The sequence below is a fragment of the Staurois parvus genome, unplaced genomic scaffold (assembly GCF_062004578.1).
Source record: "Staurois parvus isolate SC_StPar_1 unplaced genomic scaffold, SC_StPar_1.0 ptg000014l, whole genome shotgun sequence".
Taxonomy (NCBI): Eukaryota; Metazoa; Chordata; class Amphibia; order Anura; family Ranidae; genus Staurois; species Staurois parvus.
Window position 1 is genome coordinate 132,371 of NW_028317810.1, and position 18,105 is coordinate 150,475.

Here is an 18,105-nt window from a genome sequence, read left to right on the forward strand (position 1 = left end):
AATTGGCGTTTGCCAAAACTCACTGAGGAAGCCAAAAAAAATTACAACTTTTTGGTAAAGCCCATCTTTCTGTTTTCAGAAAAAGCAATGAGGCCTGTAAAGAAAAAATACAGTCCCTACAGTCAAACATGGTGGAGGTTCACTGATGTTTTGGGGTTGCTTTGCTGCTTCAGGTACTGGATGTCTTGACCGTGGGCATGGCATTATTAAATCTGAAGACTACCAAAGAATTCTGGGGTACAATGTAGGGCCCAGTGTCAGAAAGTTGCCTCAGTCAGAGGTCATGGGTCTTACAGCAGGACAATGACCCAAAAGCACATGTCAAAAAGCACCCAGAAATGGTTTAAGACAAAGCACTGGAGAGCACTGAACTGGCCAGCAATGAGTCCAGATCTGAGTCCCATGCAGCACCTGTAGAGAGATCTCAAAACAGCAGTTGAGAAAAGGAACCCTTCCAATCTGAGAGACCTGAAGCAGTTGGCGAAAGAGTGGTTCAAAATTCCAGTAGAGAGGTGTAAAACTCATTGGTGGTTACAAGAAGCGATTTGATTTATTTTTTTCCAAGGGATGTGCGACCAAATATCAAATTGGTGCCAATAATTTTGCCCTGCTTTGGATAGAATGTGTTATATTTGGCCAATACAAATAAAAGAAATAAACACGAGACTCCCTAAGCATTTGCAAGTGCACCAATGTTCTGGGTGAAGTGCCCAGAAAGTTTTGTTTCTGTGGTGTTTTTTTTTTTTTTTTTTTTTTTTTTTTGGTTTTGTTTTGTTTTTTGTATGATCTACAGTTTTTGATAAGATACCTGGTAATACTAACATAAAGGTCTTGGTTCAGTTACTTTCTGTTATGAAGTAACAGAGCTCTGTCCCTGTCTCCAAGCTGGCCAGTGGCACATAAGTAGAACAGAAGCGCTGATATGCAAAAAGAATATAAAAAGATGTAAATCGTAACTTTTTAAAGGGGAAAAAACATGGAAATTAGTTTGTGGTAAAAATGGTTGTTCAGCGGTTCAGTCAGGTTTACATCAGGTTCAGGTCAGGATTTTATCCTGTGCACATACAGTCATGGCCGAAATTGTTGGCACCCTTGATATTTTTCCTGAAAATCAAGTATTTCACACAAAAAAGGTATTGCATTAACACATGTTTTGCTATACACATGTTTATTCCCTTTGTATGTATTGGAACAAATATAAAACAGAGGCAGAAAAGCAAATATGACATAATGTCACACAAAACCCCAAAAATGGGCTGGACAAAAGTATTGGCACCCTTAACTTAATATTTGGTTGCACACCCTTTGGAAAACATAACTGAAATCAGTCGCTTCCTATAACCATCAATAAGCTTCTGACACCTCTCACCCGGAATTTTGGACCACTCTTCCTTTGCAAACAGCTCCAGGTCTCTCTTATTGGAAGGACACCTTTTCCCAACAGCAATTTTAAGATCTCTCCACAGGTGTTCAATGGGATTTAGATCTGGGCTCATTGCTGGCCACTTCAGAACTCTCCAGCGCTTCTTTGCCATCCATTTCTGAGTGCTTTTTGACGTATGTTTGGGGTCATTGTCCTGCTGGAAGACCCAGGATCTTGGACGCAAACCCAGCTTTCTGACACTGGGCCCTACAGTGCGACCCAAAATCCTTTGGTAATCCTCAGATTTCATGATGCCTTGCACACAGTCAAGGCACCCAGTGCCAGAGGCAGCAAAACAACCCCAAAACATCATTGAACCTCCACCATATTTTACCGTAGGTACTGTGTTTTGTTCTTTGTAGGCCTCATTCCGTTTTCGGTAAACAGTAGAATGATGTGCTTTACCGAAAAGCTCTATCTTGGTCTCATCTGTCCACAAGACGTTTTCCCAGAAGGCTTTTGGCTTACTCAAGTACATTTTGGCAAACTGTAGTCTTGCTTTTTTATGTCTCTGTGTCAGCAGTGGGGTCCTCCTGGGTCTCCTGCCATAGCGTTTCATTTCATTTAAATGTCGACGGATAGTTCGCGCTGACACTGATGCTGCCTGAGCCTGCAGGACAGCTTGAATGTCTTTGGAACATGTTTGGGGCTGCTTATCCACCATCCGGACTATTCTGCGTTGCAATCTTTCATCAATTTTCCTCATCCGTCCACGACCAGGGAGATTAGCTACAGTGCCATGGGTTGCAAACTTCTTGATAATGTTGCGCACTGTGGACAAAGGCAAATCTAGTTCTCTGGAGATGGACTTGTAACCTTGAGATTGTTGATATTTTGCCACAATTTTGGTTCTCAGGTCCTCAGACAGTTCTCGTCTCCTCTTTCTGTTGTCCATGCTTAGTGTGGCACAGACAGACACACAATGCAAAGGTTAAGTGAACGTCTCTCCTTTTTATCTGCTTTCAGGTGTGATTTCTATATTGCCCACACCTGTTACTTGCCCCAGGTGAGTTTACAGGAGCATCACATGCTTGTAACATTCTTATTTATCCGCAGTTGTGAAAGGGTGCCAATACTTTTGTCCAGCCCATTTTTGGAGGTTTGTGTGACATTATGTCGAATTTGCTTTCTTTCCTCCCTTTTTTTGTTTTGTCCCAATACACACAAAGGGAATAAACATGTGTATAGCAAAACATGTGTTAATGCAATACGTTTCGTGAGAAATACATGATTTCCTGGAGAAATATCAAGGGTGCCAACAATTTCGGCCATGACTGTATGTGGATTAGAAACCATTCCCACAGAAGTCAATAGCTTGTAAACCTCACCTGAACTGGACCGCACTGCTAGAAAACGTGTGAACAGGCACTATTGAAAGAAATGTTTCTTCACATGTCATTCAGAGTGGATGCGGTTCAAACTGCATCCTATCCGCATATATGTGAACCAGCACTTCACTAACTAAATGTCATCAAGTTAGGGTTTACAAAAAAAGGCTGCAATAGGAAGCAAATATACTACAAACTAACGATGTGCATAAATTGTGTTTTAGTAATTGTCTTATCTAGCCTACATAGCAGCAACAGTGCAGCGTTTACATTCCTGCCTGTCACCCTAAGATCGACCCCCTACCCCATTTACCTCTTGTACTACAGTGCTACCCCTTGTAATACTGTCAGGAACTGGAGAATAAACACTGCACTTCCTCTGTACAGACCTGACAGTTGTAAATAGGACTTATGGCAAAAAAATACATTTTTTAAAATTAGTTTGGAGTCTTTGCCTGTACAGCGCTGATTCAAAACACATTGCAGTTGTCCTTTTAAAATAATGTTGGTATAATAATCTAAAAGTAAAGTTTCTCCCCCACACACAACAATGTAGGATGTGAGTGGGGGTTCCAGACTTTCCTGTATTGTACTGAGCTGTCATCTCTGTGCTTTTCAGGTATTTGGAGATAGACTTGTAAACATAGGGTCTTGCCAGTTTGGTGGAACCCATTTGTTATCCAAAGAGCTGGCAGCCGCAGAGCCTCCAGTTATGAATAGTGGCTTCATCAGATCATTAGACCGTTCTGCATGGCTTTCTAAGGCTAGATGGATGGACAAGAGTTCAATCAGAATTATGTAATATTTCATATTTGCCTGAAAACAAATTTCATATCCTCCCTTTTTATTTTTTTTTTGTCTTATTTTTTTACAAAATCACTGGTTCCTTTGATCAGAAAGAAGTGGGATATGGACATTTAGGAATATGTGTTAGAATTGATAAATGTCCTCCATTTTAATTAAGTTTCATAGCAAGGCAGTGCTATAAAGAGCAGTTAGACAGACTTGCGGTATTTCACAGTTACAGCAGCATGAGCAATGAAGTCCTCCCTCAGCTGCTCTAGGGTAGCACTGCAACTGCATGAAACCTGATCCTGACCACTTCTTCATTTTGTGACTGTTTAGGCTGATGTCAGATGGGTGATTCTGCAGTTAGCCACAAACTGATGGGCAGGACTGCTAAGGCCAGTGGTAGGATTGCTAAGAGGCCTCCTTGTAGTCCCTAGCTGAAGCAGCAAGATGTTGCTCCCTTTTACTAGTGATTGTGTTTTTTTTCATAGCCAGTGAGGGAGCAATTCCATAGAAATAAATGGAAAGCACTACTGCTGGTGATATATTGCAAGCAGCAGAGTTGGCCATCTGATGTGAGCCTTACTATAAAAATTTTTCTCATCTCCAGTCATAAATCTATAGTTGGCTGCCCAGGATTCTGTGTGCAGAGGTGCAGATACTTTGCTAAATGAGCCTTATTTGCTCCTAATTGTGTTGTTAATTGGCTTACTAAATGTCCCCAGTGTATTCTTAGGCTAGGTACACGCGATAAGTGTTTTTTGTTCTTTTTTTCCATTTAACCCAGTGGGCTGAATGGGGGGAAAAAAAAACCTGAGAGGTCGCCATACTAACTGTGATGTTAGTGCAGCGGTCTCCACCGATGAGCTGTTGTGTTCTGACAGCATACCACCAAAATGCACTGATTAGTGCTGACAGCCAATGGCTACCAGCGCTGATCAGATGCTGGTTTTCCAGCATACCCTTTTGACAGGAGCTGGATGTTTTATACCAGCTTCTGTCGGACAGGCTGCTGTACACACTGGCTGAATGTTGGTCAATTTCTGCTGAACCAGACGATATTCAGCCTGTGTGTATGGGCCTTTAAAGTATAAAAATCCTACATTGGTTTGCAGAGTTAATTGGTTTTGTCAAGAAAACATTAGTACATATAATTAAGAGACGGTAATCTGAGATATATAATATATTGCTCAAAATTTCAAGTCATGAGCTACTATTCAGGCCTTAAGAGTTACTCGCCACCAGTCCACCACACTGCATGTTATTGTATTACCATACATTGCAGTGTCCAGGTAAGCATGCCCGTTTGAGGTGCATTGCCTTAGTGCTTTGGGCCCCTCTTAAAGTTAAAGGTACTGCAGTGCTCTAGCATGTAATGGCTCCGCAACTGACAGGTAGAAATGGGCCCCAACAGACAGAGGCAGCAGTGCCTTAGATCGCACACAGCATATGTACGGCTATGAGGCCCCGTCACATAGAAAGTACACTGCTGTTTTCCATGAGGAATGCCAGAAAATGTTTCATGGAACTGCTCCAAAAAAAAAAAATCACGATTTCTAGATGGTCCCAATAACATGGCAAATCATCACTACTTGTGTTCAGGTCCACTTAAAAGAAAAAAAAAGTTGCATGAAGCTCCATGATATACACACCTGGTATGACCACTATAAGAGGTCCCATATTCCGTATTGAATTTTAAATGTATGTTTTAAAGAATGCAGCACGCTATTTTTTAGTGTGTGTGTGTGTGTGTTTATAATACAATATTGTAACCACTTTTATATCATACAACAAACTATTCGTGAGTACTATTTTTTTTATTACTTTATTGAAATCCTATACAATGTATGTTATAGGCCTTTGCTCTAGTCTAATTCTGATGCAAACTCCAAAAAAATTAGCTTGATCAAAAACTATTATATGCACGGTGATGTGCAAAACTTATTGGCCCTCCAGTATATTGTTAGTTTCTCATTCATTGAGCGACACAAGAATATACTGCTACCTACAGGAGGATTTGGACATTGGCAACCTGCATGTAAAACCCGGTGCGGAATTTGCATCCCCTTCTAGGGACAACATTTCTTCAAAGCTGCCATGGACACCCTCATTAAGGATGTCACCGGGGACAAGATTGTCCATATGTCCCAGCAGAAGAAACCAGTGGATCAATCTGGAAAGGTTTGCTTCTCCTCAGAAGCCGAAAACAATTCCTGTTCTTACTCCCAGGCCTGTACCTCCAAAACCAAACCCACGCTTGGCACCCAGTCTGCCTGCAAACCCTCGACTTCCAAGCACCTTAAGCCCTCACATAAATCTTCTTCATCATGGGGGGATGAGTCGGTTCGTGTCTTCCAACCTACCTATGTCACTGCACAGATTAGCTGATCTCCATGCAGCCCAGGTGGGTTTTTTGGAGCAGGTGTTCATCATCCCAGTCCTGTTGCCCCTGATTTAGTGGCTTAGGAATCCTGCTCTTGCATCAAGGAAAATCCTTCCTTCTGATGCGGAAGATCCTCCCAACGGACCCCAACCTGTTGGGCTGGAGAGGTGTTCTGGACACCCTGTTGGTGCAGGGAACTTGGACATAGGAGGAGTCTCGTCTCCAAATCTACATTCTGGAACTTTGGGTGATCTAGTTATGCAGCACTGGACACCCCGACTGGAGTGATAAGGATTCATTTGGGCAACATCACCATAGCAGCATACATCAACCATCAGAGAAGAAGCAGACAACTTGTCGCTGCAAGAAAGAAAGGATTCTGTCCTGGGAAGAACTTCATAATTCAGCCTTTGCCCTCTTACATCACATATGTAGACCGTTGGCAAGCAGACTACTCATCCAGTAGCAACTGGATCTGGGGGAATGGTCTCTACATTTGAAGGTGTTCCAGGACCTGTCATATGTGGGAATGCCTGATGTGGACATCCAGAATAAAAAAAACAAGCAGGACTGGTTTATCTACAGGTACAGGGATACTCTGATGGAAGCAGTGGATGCTCTGCGAGATCAGTATAGCCTGATTTACACCTTTCTCCCTCTAAAACTCTGTTCTTGGCTGCTCCTCCTCCTTTGAGATGCAGGAAATTCTGATGATCCTTGCCTCCTCTAGACTAGACCAAGTGGTTGAGGTGCTCCGACCTGAGCATACTTCTAGCAGATGCTCATTTGATTCTTCCAGATTTTCCAGATCTTCTGTTCCAAGGACAGGTTCGCCACCCTGTTTTACAGCCACTAGCTTTAACGCTGTGGTTATTGAAGCCTAGATTCTGTGGGACAGAGGAATCTCTGAATATGGGGATCACTGATTCAGAGATGCCTCTGTCTCTCAGAATTCTGAAAGCTAGGAAGCCTAATTCCTGCAAAGTCTTATCACCACACAAGGAAGGCATACTTAGCTTGGTGCGAGGCAAGAAACTTACAGCCCAGAAAATTCTCAGTCAAATCCTGATCTTTTTGCATGTGAGCCTGGACCATCATTTGGCTCTTCATACCATCAAAGGTCAGATTTCAGCACTTTATATCTGGTTCCAAGGACCACAAGCTTCTCACTGTTTAAGACATTTTGTATGGGATGGCTCCCCTTTTGAGCTTCCCTGTGGATCTGAGTTTAGTTCCCTCGGTGCTTCAGAGCCCACCATTTGAAGTGATCAGGGATATTTCCTGTAAAGAACCCTGTTGCCCATGTCTCAGTTGGTCTGCTTTTGAATGTCTGGACTACTGTGTCCCTCAGTGAAGGAGAAAATGTGAATTTTGTACTTATTGTAAAGTTCATTTCCTGGAGTTCATTGAAGGACACCGATCCCAACCCTCTGTGTCAGTGATCATGCTCTTGGTACTGCTTTTCCATAAAACTGAGTTATTCAGGGAGTAGGCTTGGAAATACTGGGCTGGCCTACAATGTTTCTGTTTTCCAGTGTCTAAACCCTCCACAACAAACTCTGAGAAATGTATTTTATGGTAAGTAAAAATATCTCATTTTAGTTGCCAACTTTTTCTAACATGGCATTTTTCAATGCATCAGTTTGTGTGGCATGGTTTGTTTTTTTCTTTTTTTTTTTTTTTTCTTTTCTGGAAAGAATAGAGTGTTCAATCTAGATCTGCTGAGTTGCTTGAACAGATGATATTTTTCACAGGTATTGTTTGATGAGCGTCAAGGGTTGTTTCACTGATTTCCATATTGACTTTGGAGGGACATCCGTATGGTACCATGTTTTTCGAGGTGGAAAGGCAAGTCAATTTTTTTTTTTAAATGATTCATTATTCAGATGCGCACAAACTGGATGGAGAGAGAGGTTTATTTAAGCATTAATGATCTTGCATGCCTTTTGGAAATTGTTTACTAGTTCATGTAATAACTGCAATATAATTGTATTATTCACAATATTTCCTACATTCAAAGATATTCAATGTATATAGCTAAAATGGATCTTTTAATGGAATTTAGACTCTGTACCATGTATTTAGAATCCAAGAATTCTGCATTTTAAAATCTGATTTATTTTTTTTTTAATGCATTGATTTGCAGAGAAGACACTTTGTAAAGGATATTATTGGCCTTTTAAGTTGTTTTCTAACAAAGCATTTTCATTTGCTCTCCTTTGGTCCACTAAATATACCATTTGAAAGCAATTTGTTATGTCTGTATGAGAAGTGGCTAAAAACTGATGTCAGAAATTCAGCACTGTCCTGTGTTCTCCTCATCCCTAATGTGTAATCTCAAACGAGTCTGTTTAGCTCGTTTAGTTTAACAGGTACTGTATTAGACTACAAAACGTTTAACTTTTATGTTGTGGAGATCTGGCACTGGGAGTATCAGCAGTTTAGAAGACAGTGGGCAAGGCTGACACCACTCAGTCAAGAAAAATCCTGTGTGTTGTCAGCCCACAACAGGGCTATTCGGGATAATTCAGCCTTCCATGTTTATAAGACCGTTAACTAGCCTTGAAGAAGCTAGGCACACCAGATTTCTTAAAATGATACCCAGAACATGCAAGTCTACCAGTATATCACCACTGTATTCTCTTTTTCCTGGGATAGTCCTTTATTTCACTGGTCTACCATAGTCTGTTCAGTAAAAAATTAAAAAAGGTCTTTAATTTGTAGATTTTTTTTTATCAAACTTTCAAATTTTAGAGCTAAGCTTGTGTAGCTGCAGGTCATTTAGAGAGCCGGGAGAAGTCCTAACCTGGGGATTTGTATATCTCCCAGATTTCTCTACTATGCCATCTGGGACCTCTAGTCCACCCTTTCTGTACATCTGCCTGGCAGGAAATATAGTCTTACCTGAGACTGTCAATACTCTGCAACCTGGGGAGCTGACAGAACACATCTGCTGGAGCTTAGAACAAATCTAAATGCAAAAGCAATGTAGGGGCAATGGAGATATCCTTAGACAGTGGCATTCTCTGGATATGGTAGTGTTAGATGGACTTTATGTAAGGGACTAGCATGCTAAAGCCTAACTCCTGCTAACAATTTTAAGCAGTTACAGAAACGTGTTTTTTTTTGGGGAGGGGGGGTCTTTTTTGGGGTTTTTTTCTTTCCCTTTAGGGATAAAGTTTTACATGAATGAATAAAAGCTGACCATTGCAAGCACTTCTGTCAGTGTTAAATGGTTTATCTCAAGCTTTTAACTGCCATTTTTTTTGCTGCTTGATCTGTTAAAGGAAGTTGAAAAAACCAGGTGACAATCTGCATCCTCCACATTTAATGATTGGTAAACTGCAGTATATTACATTTTTGCTTTTGGGCTTAGAATCACTTTAGGATTGAGGAAAGCAAAAATTTCTATTTTGGAGCTGTCGGGCATTAGACTTTCGCAGCCTGTTATTTGGGATTCTTTTGTAGTTAGTGCAGGGACACAGGTTTTTCTGTTTTGGAGCTTTGTACGGCACCTCTATATAAGCACTGTTTTTTTTTTGTTTTTTTTTAGGGTACTACTGGACTAATTTCTCATGCCTAAAATGTTGCTCACCCCAGGGAACAAATGTACCTGCTACCTATCCACACCTCAAATTTGGTGGAGAATGTGGGCAGTTATAGCCAGAAACTGCTATTAAAGGGCCAGTACCAGTACAGGTGTCTGTACAGTGCTGCAAAACAACTAAAACAAAATTTCAGACTAAAACCTACACAATGGTATACAACAGCAGACCCAACGAATGGGCTGTGCAAGCCTAACACCTGACAGCTCTAAAAAAAAAAAAAAAAACAACCTTTTTTTTTTTTTTTTTTCTTGCAGTTTTCATCACCTTTAAGCTCTGGCGGACTTGTTCTGTCAGTTGCCCAGGCTGCAGAGCACTGACTGTGAGACTCCGTTCAAACTAAATTGCCTGTCAGGAAGAGGTGCAAAACTGGAGAGAACTAGAGACCCCAGAAATATCGGACAGAATTCCGGGTGATATAAAAACCCCGGCCAGGACTTTTTCTGGTTCTCTACATGGCCTCCTGCTACACGTTGTCATACTTTGATATTTTAATTAGTAGAACATTAAACATAAGAACATGGGTATACTTGTTACATAAGATGGTTAAAAAGGATGATACATTGCAAAAGAAAGTCAAAGAATCATTTTGTTATGAAAGCAGGCCATAAGCCATTGCAGTCCAACTACTGAAAATTCTAGTTCAATATATACAAATTTGGCACTGGAGGGGTATATAGAGCTACAAAAAAGTCCAAAATGTCCATCAATAAAGTCGAAGATGGGGGTGGACTATGAGTGTTCACTATGCCACATTTAACAAATGGCAGCATCAGTGGCAGCACCCTCGAAGCAAAGCTGGACTCTGTATGCAAAAAGAGAAAGGAGAAGGGCGCCAGACTAAGTGCAGCATTAGATGTACATTTTATTATCACAATGACAATTGGCAACTTACAACAATTAAAAATCTTGTAAAATTTGAATTCTTGTAAGTTTTCATTGTGCTAATAAACTGTACATGTAATGCTGCACTTAGTCTGGCGCCCCTCTCCTTTCTTTCTGAAAATTCATGATGCCTGACCTTCATGCTGATCCACTAGGTGGTACATTTTCTAAGTCACTGAACCAGAACCAGTATGTGAGGAGTAATCCTGTTTTTCATATTCAAAGATGTGTTCACATAACATTTGTTATTTCTCATGCAGGTATTTTGGTTGATACCTCCCACTGTGTATAACTTGCAGCTTTATGAGGAATGGCTTTTATCAGGGAAACAAACTGACATATTCTTAGGAGACAGATCACAGGGTTGTCAGAGGATTGAACTGAAGCAAGGACACACCTTCTTTATCCCATCAGGTAACAACAATGTTAGGAGTAATTGAAGATAATCCATATAAAACCATGCTTAATTGCCATATCCCAAAATTACCACCAATTTTTCCTTGTAGTATACAACTCCTTCTCGCAAGAAAGAGAAAATATATGAGAGATATAAATAGTACAAAAAATATTAGAAAAACACCCTTATTAATAATGTCCCTGAAAAGAGGCTATCTCATCCTCCTTAGCCAACATAGTTAATAACTGACAATTGTTATGTGATCTCTTGGGAAATGTACATCCATCTATATTCACGTATGTCTTCATGCAGTCTAAAAGGTCACACAAGGTAACTGGTATACTGTAGATATTAGAATTCCGATGTTTCCAAGCCTGTAAAGCAACGTAAATAATACAAGTATATTAAAGTAGAACTAAAGCCAAAACTTTTTTTGGTAGGGTTATAACTCCTATCCATATTTTGCCATCTTTGTCCTATTGGGGAGATTTCCTTTCACTTCCTCTCGCCTAGTCACAGCAGGAAGTGAGAGGAAATCTCTGGTTGGCATCAGGCCACCAGAACTAGTGTCCCCACTGGAAGATTTCGACTCTTACTATTTTTCTGACAGCTCAAAATGTTGGAATTTTCTTTCACTTTCACTCTCGGTGATCATGTTCACTAGGCTAAATAGTAGGGATGCACCGAAATTCTGGTGGCCGAAACGTGTCAACCGAAATGGAAAAAAAAGCACCGATACAGGTGCTGAAAAAACCCTGCCCCTCAAAGCCATCCGCCGTCGCCCGATTGCTGCTCGGTAGTTCAGTCTTACCTGAGAAACCATCGATCCCGGTGCTGGGCATAGAGATGAGTGAAGGAAAGATGGCCGTCACACATCTCTATGCCCATGGAGGACCGGAGCGATGTCACTTCCGGTTCCGGCCATTTTTTAATTTTTTTTTCTTTTTAAAGCACTAGATCAATGCTTTTTTTTGATCTAATGCTTTACATTGCAGAGGAGAGATGTGGGGTCTTATTGACCCCATATCTCTCCATAATGAGGACCTGTCACTAATTATTTCTAGCACAAGGGATGCATGCATTTCTTGTGATAAGAATAAAAGTGATGAACATTTTTTTAAAAGGACCCGTGCAAAAAAAAAAATAACATTAAATACATTTAAAAAAAAAAAAAGTTTAAAGTGCCCCCATTCCCCCGTGCTCGCACATAGTCGTGAACTCATACGTAGGCCATGCCCACATATGTAAATGGTGTTCAAGCCACACATGTGGGGTATCGCCACGAACTTCGGAGCAAGAGCAATAATTCTCGCAGTAGACATCCTTTGTAACTTTACACTGCTAACCTATAGAAATTTTTAAAGCATTACCCATGGAGATTAGAGTACCGCAGTTTCATGCCATTCCATGAGCATGCGCAATTTTAAAGCGTGACATGTTGGGTATCTGTTTACTCGCCGTAGCATCCTCTTACATATTTTACAAAACAATTGGGGTATATATTGTTTTTTTTAATCAAAGTGTATTTTTTTTTCCAAAAATATATATATTCATTTCTAAAAACAGCGCATTTCGGTTTTCGGAGAAGTGCATTTTGAATTTTCTGTTTCTGCACTGGAATTTTCATTTCCATGCACCACTAGTAAATAGAGAGAGTAAATCTCCCTAATGGGGACATATACCGCAATAAAAACCTAATAGGTGTTCTAATCCCTCACCATTATATCCAAAACTATATAAAACATTCATCTTTTTAAGTATACTTTTAAGCAAATAAAGTAATTAAATCTAAAGACAAGATGTAAAGGAATACAAAAAGTGCATGTAACCAATGCCCCTCATACATTGGGTCCCAGTCATTCAGTGCTGAATAAACAATGCTGTGCAGTCCTTCTGACCATTATTCAGATATGTAAGCAGAAACTATGTTCCTTAAAACTCAAAATAACCCTGTTAAAGGATAAGTTCACCTTTAGTAACATGTTACACCCATATTTAAGGTTAAACATGTTACGTTCTGACCGGTGTCCCCCCCCCCGATCCCCATTGTGACAGCTAGGAGGGGCTCTTCTCCTCCCTGCTAGCTGTCACTCATTCACAGTATTCTGTGAATGGGAAAACTACAAGTTCAAACAGCTTCTGTGGCTGTCAGCTTTTAGTTTTCAATTAACTACCACGGCGCTGCACAGCACTGTGGTAGTTCATTGAGCCTTCCTGTCAGTATCTGCTTGCCCGTATGGAATGAATGAGCAAGCAGATATACTGACAGGTCCGGGGGGGGGGTGTCCTGCATGGCACCAGCAATCTGCTGGTCACTGGTGCAACGCTTTAGAGTCTCCACCAACAACAAAATAATAAATGCACATTTTTTTACCTGCAAAAATGAATTTATTTTTTTTGTTAAAAGTTTAACTTCTCCTTTTAAAGGCCTCATGTACACTGCTGCTCCTAAATGTGAGTTGAAGATTTTTTGGGTGTTTTTTTGCCACAGCCCCTGAACTCCTCTATAAAAGCCTCTGTGTCCATACACGTATAGGCTTTTATCTGTGTTTAGCAGCAGCAGAGTTTAGGGCTAGTTAAACGTCCCTCTTCTCAACGCAGAAGAGTCACGTTCAGGAGAGAAACGTTTTGAGCAAAAAACACCAAAAATGCGTATACATGCATTAGCGTGTTTAGTGCTTGGGTGTTAATTTCAATGGCAAGTACTCTGGCGAATTAAATTAATAAACGTTCAAGCGCTAAATGCGATACTGTGTTTACACGTGTTTTAGCTGCGTTTTCAGTGTTTTTCTGCTGCCAGTAGACTTAACATCTATGGCTGTTCCAGTGTACATGTACCGTATTTTCCGGCGTATAAGACGACTTTTTAACCCCTGGAAATCTTCTACAAAGTCGGGGGTCGTCTTATACGTCGGGTGCTGGGCTGAAACCTTACCGTACTTCCGTGCTGACGCTTCTGCGCATGTCTTCGGCAGCAGTAGACGATCGCGGATCACCATAGCTCGCAGAACTGCATGAGACGTCGGATGCAGCAGTGCTCGATTGAGCTTGACTGAAACTGTGATATGCAGAGAAGGGATACACATCGGGTAGCGGCTTCTGCGCATGTCACAGTTTCAGTCATGATCAATCGAGCACTGAACGGCTGCATCCGACGTCTCATGCAGTTCTGCGAGGAATGGTGATCAGCGATCGTCTACTGCTGCCGAAGACATGCGCAGAAGCGTCAGCTCGGAAGTACCGGTATGGTACTGCTGCATCCGACCTTGTCCCCTTCATTTCTATGACATACGGTAATTAATTATTAATATTATAATGTGGCAGTTTTGTGCAATTTATGGTACCGCTCGGATCATCTTGGAGACAGGCAGGGCTGGGCAGGCAGGGAGAGCTGACCCACCCAATCCAAGCAGGCTTTGTATGCAGTGTGCACAGAAAATACTGGTACATCGCTTGCCGTGATTGGTTGGTAGAGGGGTAGTCTTATACGGCGAGTATAGCCCAAACCCTATATTTTAACAGGAAAAGTAGGGGGGTCGTCTTATACGCCCAGTCGTCTTATACGCCGGAAAATACGGTAGTTTAGTCTTCAGCTACAAGCATACCAGACCGGCCTCAATCTTATGCATCTTGTGGCTGGATTGCTAAACTATGAATCGATTTTGTCTATGGAATATTTTAACTATCTATACAGTCTCCACTGTTTGTTTGAAATTCCAGTATCCTCATATGTGACTATTGGCTAGGAGGACTGTACATTCGGCTCCATGTTTTAGTCAGCCAGCCATTGAATGACTGGGACCCTATGAAGGTATTGGTTACATGTGCTTTATGTATTCCTTTACATCTTTTCATAGTGCTAATCACTTTATTCGCATCATATACATACATTTCCCTTTTGCCGTTGCTATTTGAGCTACAGATTTTAAGTCCGTTTCAGACGCTTTCAAGCTACCTGGAGTCGTAAATTTTTCGCAAGTAATCTTTAGAAACAAGCAATCTACTACTTACGAGTTTCGTTGACCACCATATTTTTTTCATCTGGCTAATCTGTTTTGTTTTTTCCCTTTTGAAATTTAATTAAACAATGGCCATTTTTATTTCAGTGGACAGGGTGTGCTATGAATATTAAAAACTCTTAGGAATCAACAATTCTAAGTATGTATCTTTTAGAATAGAAAAATACTCTTGTTTATTGCATATGATATTAAATTAAATCTGTGGAGTAATTTATAAAAATGGTTACAAAAGAGCTCTTCGTGTTTGCTTTATCGCTATATACGAACAATGGGCAATGTACTTTTTATGGTAAGGTCAGTGTCCTGGAATATATAGTCATAGCAGATGCCTACCTTGTATAGGTATGTTTTGACACGTAGGGAAGTATTAAGAGAGGTTTGAAAATGGAAATAAAATAATTTGGCCAGCTAAAAACAAACACACATAAACATAATATACTATGTATGTGAGGGGACAAAGTGGGAACTTGGTGAACCAAATAGATTTAATGTGGTAACTTTGAAAATGCTTTTTTTTTTATTTTTAAATATACTGGACAGGTGAAAATATGAACAAAAGTAGAGCTGTTTCCCATACCAACCAGTTGGTTAATAAAAAGTGAAATGTGACTGGTTTGTAATGTTTTCTTTATAGTGAATTTAGTGTGTGTGTGTTCGTGTGTGTGTGTGTGTGTTCATGTGTTCGTGTTCCCAGTAACCCCCATATCCCTGCTATTAAGCCTGAGCCAATTTGAATGGTAAAGCTGTGACACTCCTATTAGGGCTTGTTCACACATGCATGGATACCCTGTGTTTTTAGGCTGCATTTCTTCAGCATTTTTAAAGTCTCATAACCACACTTCAATGACTGCTATGAATATTACAATGGCCACCACATAGCATTGTGTTTATAATTAACCACTTGGAAGACCACCCATAGCTTTTTTTTTTTTTGCTGCTACAGGGTGGCCCCCCTGTGCAAAATCAGGTGTATATATACATGATTTTGCACTTCCGCCATAGGGGGCATGCACCACCAGTGGCTTGCTTCTGCTGTGAACTCTCACAACAGAAGCCGATCTGCAAGTCTTGGTGAACAGATGTTCACTGGAACCTGCTGATCATCTGGCAGGAACTCTGCCTATGTAAACAAAGCAGAGATCTGTTCTGACAGGTGGGGAAGTGAAGAATGGTGTGTCAATGCAAAGGAACATGATCCTTCACTTCCCCTAGTACAAGCACCACCTAGTGTACACCAAGCACATTGCTAGGCACACACTTAACCCTTTGATTGCCCTAGATGTTAACCCTTCCCAACCAGTGTCATTAGTACAGTAAGCAGTGCATATTTTTTTCACTGATCACTGTATTAGTGTCACTGGTTCCCACAAAGTTTTAGTTAGTGTAAAAATTTCCACCGCAATATCGCAGTCCCACTATAGGCTGCTGATTGCAGCCATTACTAATATAAAAATAAATAACTAAAAATTCCGGTATATGTCCCAGTTTGTAGACGCTATAACTTTTGTGCAAACTAATCCATATACACTTATTGGGAGTTTTTTTAGCAAATGTTTGTAGCCGAATACATTTTGGCCTGAATTTATGAAGAAATTCGATTTTTGAAATTTTTTTTTTTTATAGTAGAAAATAAAACGTGGGTTTTTTTTTTTTCAAAATTGTTGGTCTTGTTTTGTTTATAACACAAAGTAAAAATCGCAGAGGTGATCAAATATTACCAATCTAAAAGGTCTGTTTGTGAGGGGAAAAAAAGTACATAAATTTTAATGTAAGTACAGTGTTGCATAACCGTGCAATTGTCAGTTAACGTAATGCAGCACCGTGTTGCAAAAAATGGTCTGGTCAGGAAGGAGGATGTTAATCTTCCGGAGGGAAAGTGATTAAGCCGTGTGTTGCTTTCATGATGGCATCAACGCTTGTCAGCCAACACTTTCTGTTTATACAGAGCAGCCGTGTGGTAACACCATTTGCTTCTGTGGACAAGTGCTGTCACTATCGGGCACAAAGAGGAGGGATGTAATGACGGTTTCTCATTAAACCAATGGGCAAGCAAAGGCACATATGCCATGAATCTGACTTCAGGTCCAGGCAGAAGGATGACTGATTGTAAAGACCAGACGGCAGCACTGATCCTCGTGTTCTGTCTGCAGGTACGGTAGAACATAATAGTGCTGCGGGAGGGATTCCCCCATCAACACTGGCTGACTGTATTGATGGGGAATCGAGCAATTTTCTTTCCTTCCACCCATGGTAGAGGGAAAGAAATTGACATAATCTACTTTAGACATGCTTGCCATTGTTTTTAGCTGAATATGTCAGGGATGTTTGTGGAGCCTTTATCGCAGGTAAGCCCCAAACCCAATATATTGAGGAAATGTCAAAATGGTAGGATTTCCTAATAAATCAACTGATTTAAACCTTTTCTGTTTAGTGAAAATAAAGGCTGTACACTGTACATCCTTTTGAATGTCGGAGAGATCAATAGGGTTGGCTACCTTGCTCGATCACTATTTTCTCCAACATTGGGCCTGTTATTGCTTAGTGTCGCATCCTCCTTCATTGCTCTGAACTGTGACAAGAGTGTTCCATTTAAGAGGAGAAACTGCCACAAGAGACACCATGAGATGGTTGGGTTTTGCCTATAATCCTCTTTTCAATAATCTGTACGGCCAGCTTTAGCCAATCTTCTAAAGTCGAGTGCACTGCAAACTTTTTTATTTTTTTTTTTTGGATTTATTTTTTTACTTGTTTTAGAATGAACGGAGAGTGGAATGACTACCACTGCTGCCCCTGAAGTGACTGAACATTTTTTTTTTTTTACTTCTCTGAGTAGGCAGAACATCAATTCAGCCACATAGAGAATACGTGTGCTATTTTCAGACATGTGTTTGTGTCTTAACACTTACTAAACAAACAGGCATAACCATTCAACACAATTCAAGTTGTAAAGTGCAAACAATTAATTATACAGGAATACATAATTATACAGGAATGTTGTTCCATATGTTTGGTCTATCTACTATGGGGGAATTGATTTCTAATAGACATAAGGGATACTTCTTCTGCTCACAGAATAGATGCCTCTACAGCACGGGTGTCAAACGGGCGGTCCTCCAGCTGTTGCCAAACTACAAGTCCCATGAGGCATTGCAAGATTGACAATTACAAGTATGACTCCCAAAGGCAGAGGCATAATGGGACTTGTAGTTTCGCAACAGCTGGAGGACCGCCAGTTTGACACCCCTGTTCTACAATATGATGGATTCCTTTTAATTG

The 18,105-nt window shown here is 40.6% G+C and overlaps 1 protein-coding gene across 4 annotated transcripts in view; it reads left to right on the forward strand.

The window, feature by feature from the left end:
* Positions 1 to 18,105, forward strand: part of KDM2B (lysine demethylase 2B) — a 189,440-nt gene that overhangs the window by 55,234 nt on the left and 116,101 nt on the right. For all 4 annotated transcript variants that reach the window (XM_089676473.1, XM_089676478.1, XM_089676486.1 and 1 more), the window contains 2 exons: positions 7,678 to 7,771; positions 10,674 to 10,827. In XM_089676473.1, the coding sequence (XP_089532599.1) occupies positions 7,678 to 7,771; positions 10,674 to 10,827 (248 nt within the window). The remainder of the gene's footprint in view (positions 1 to 7,677; positions 7,772 to 10,673; positions 10,828 to 18,105) is intronic.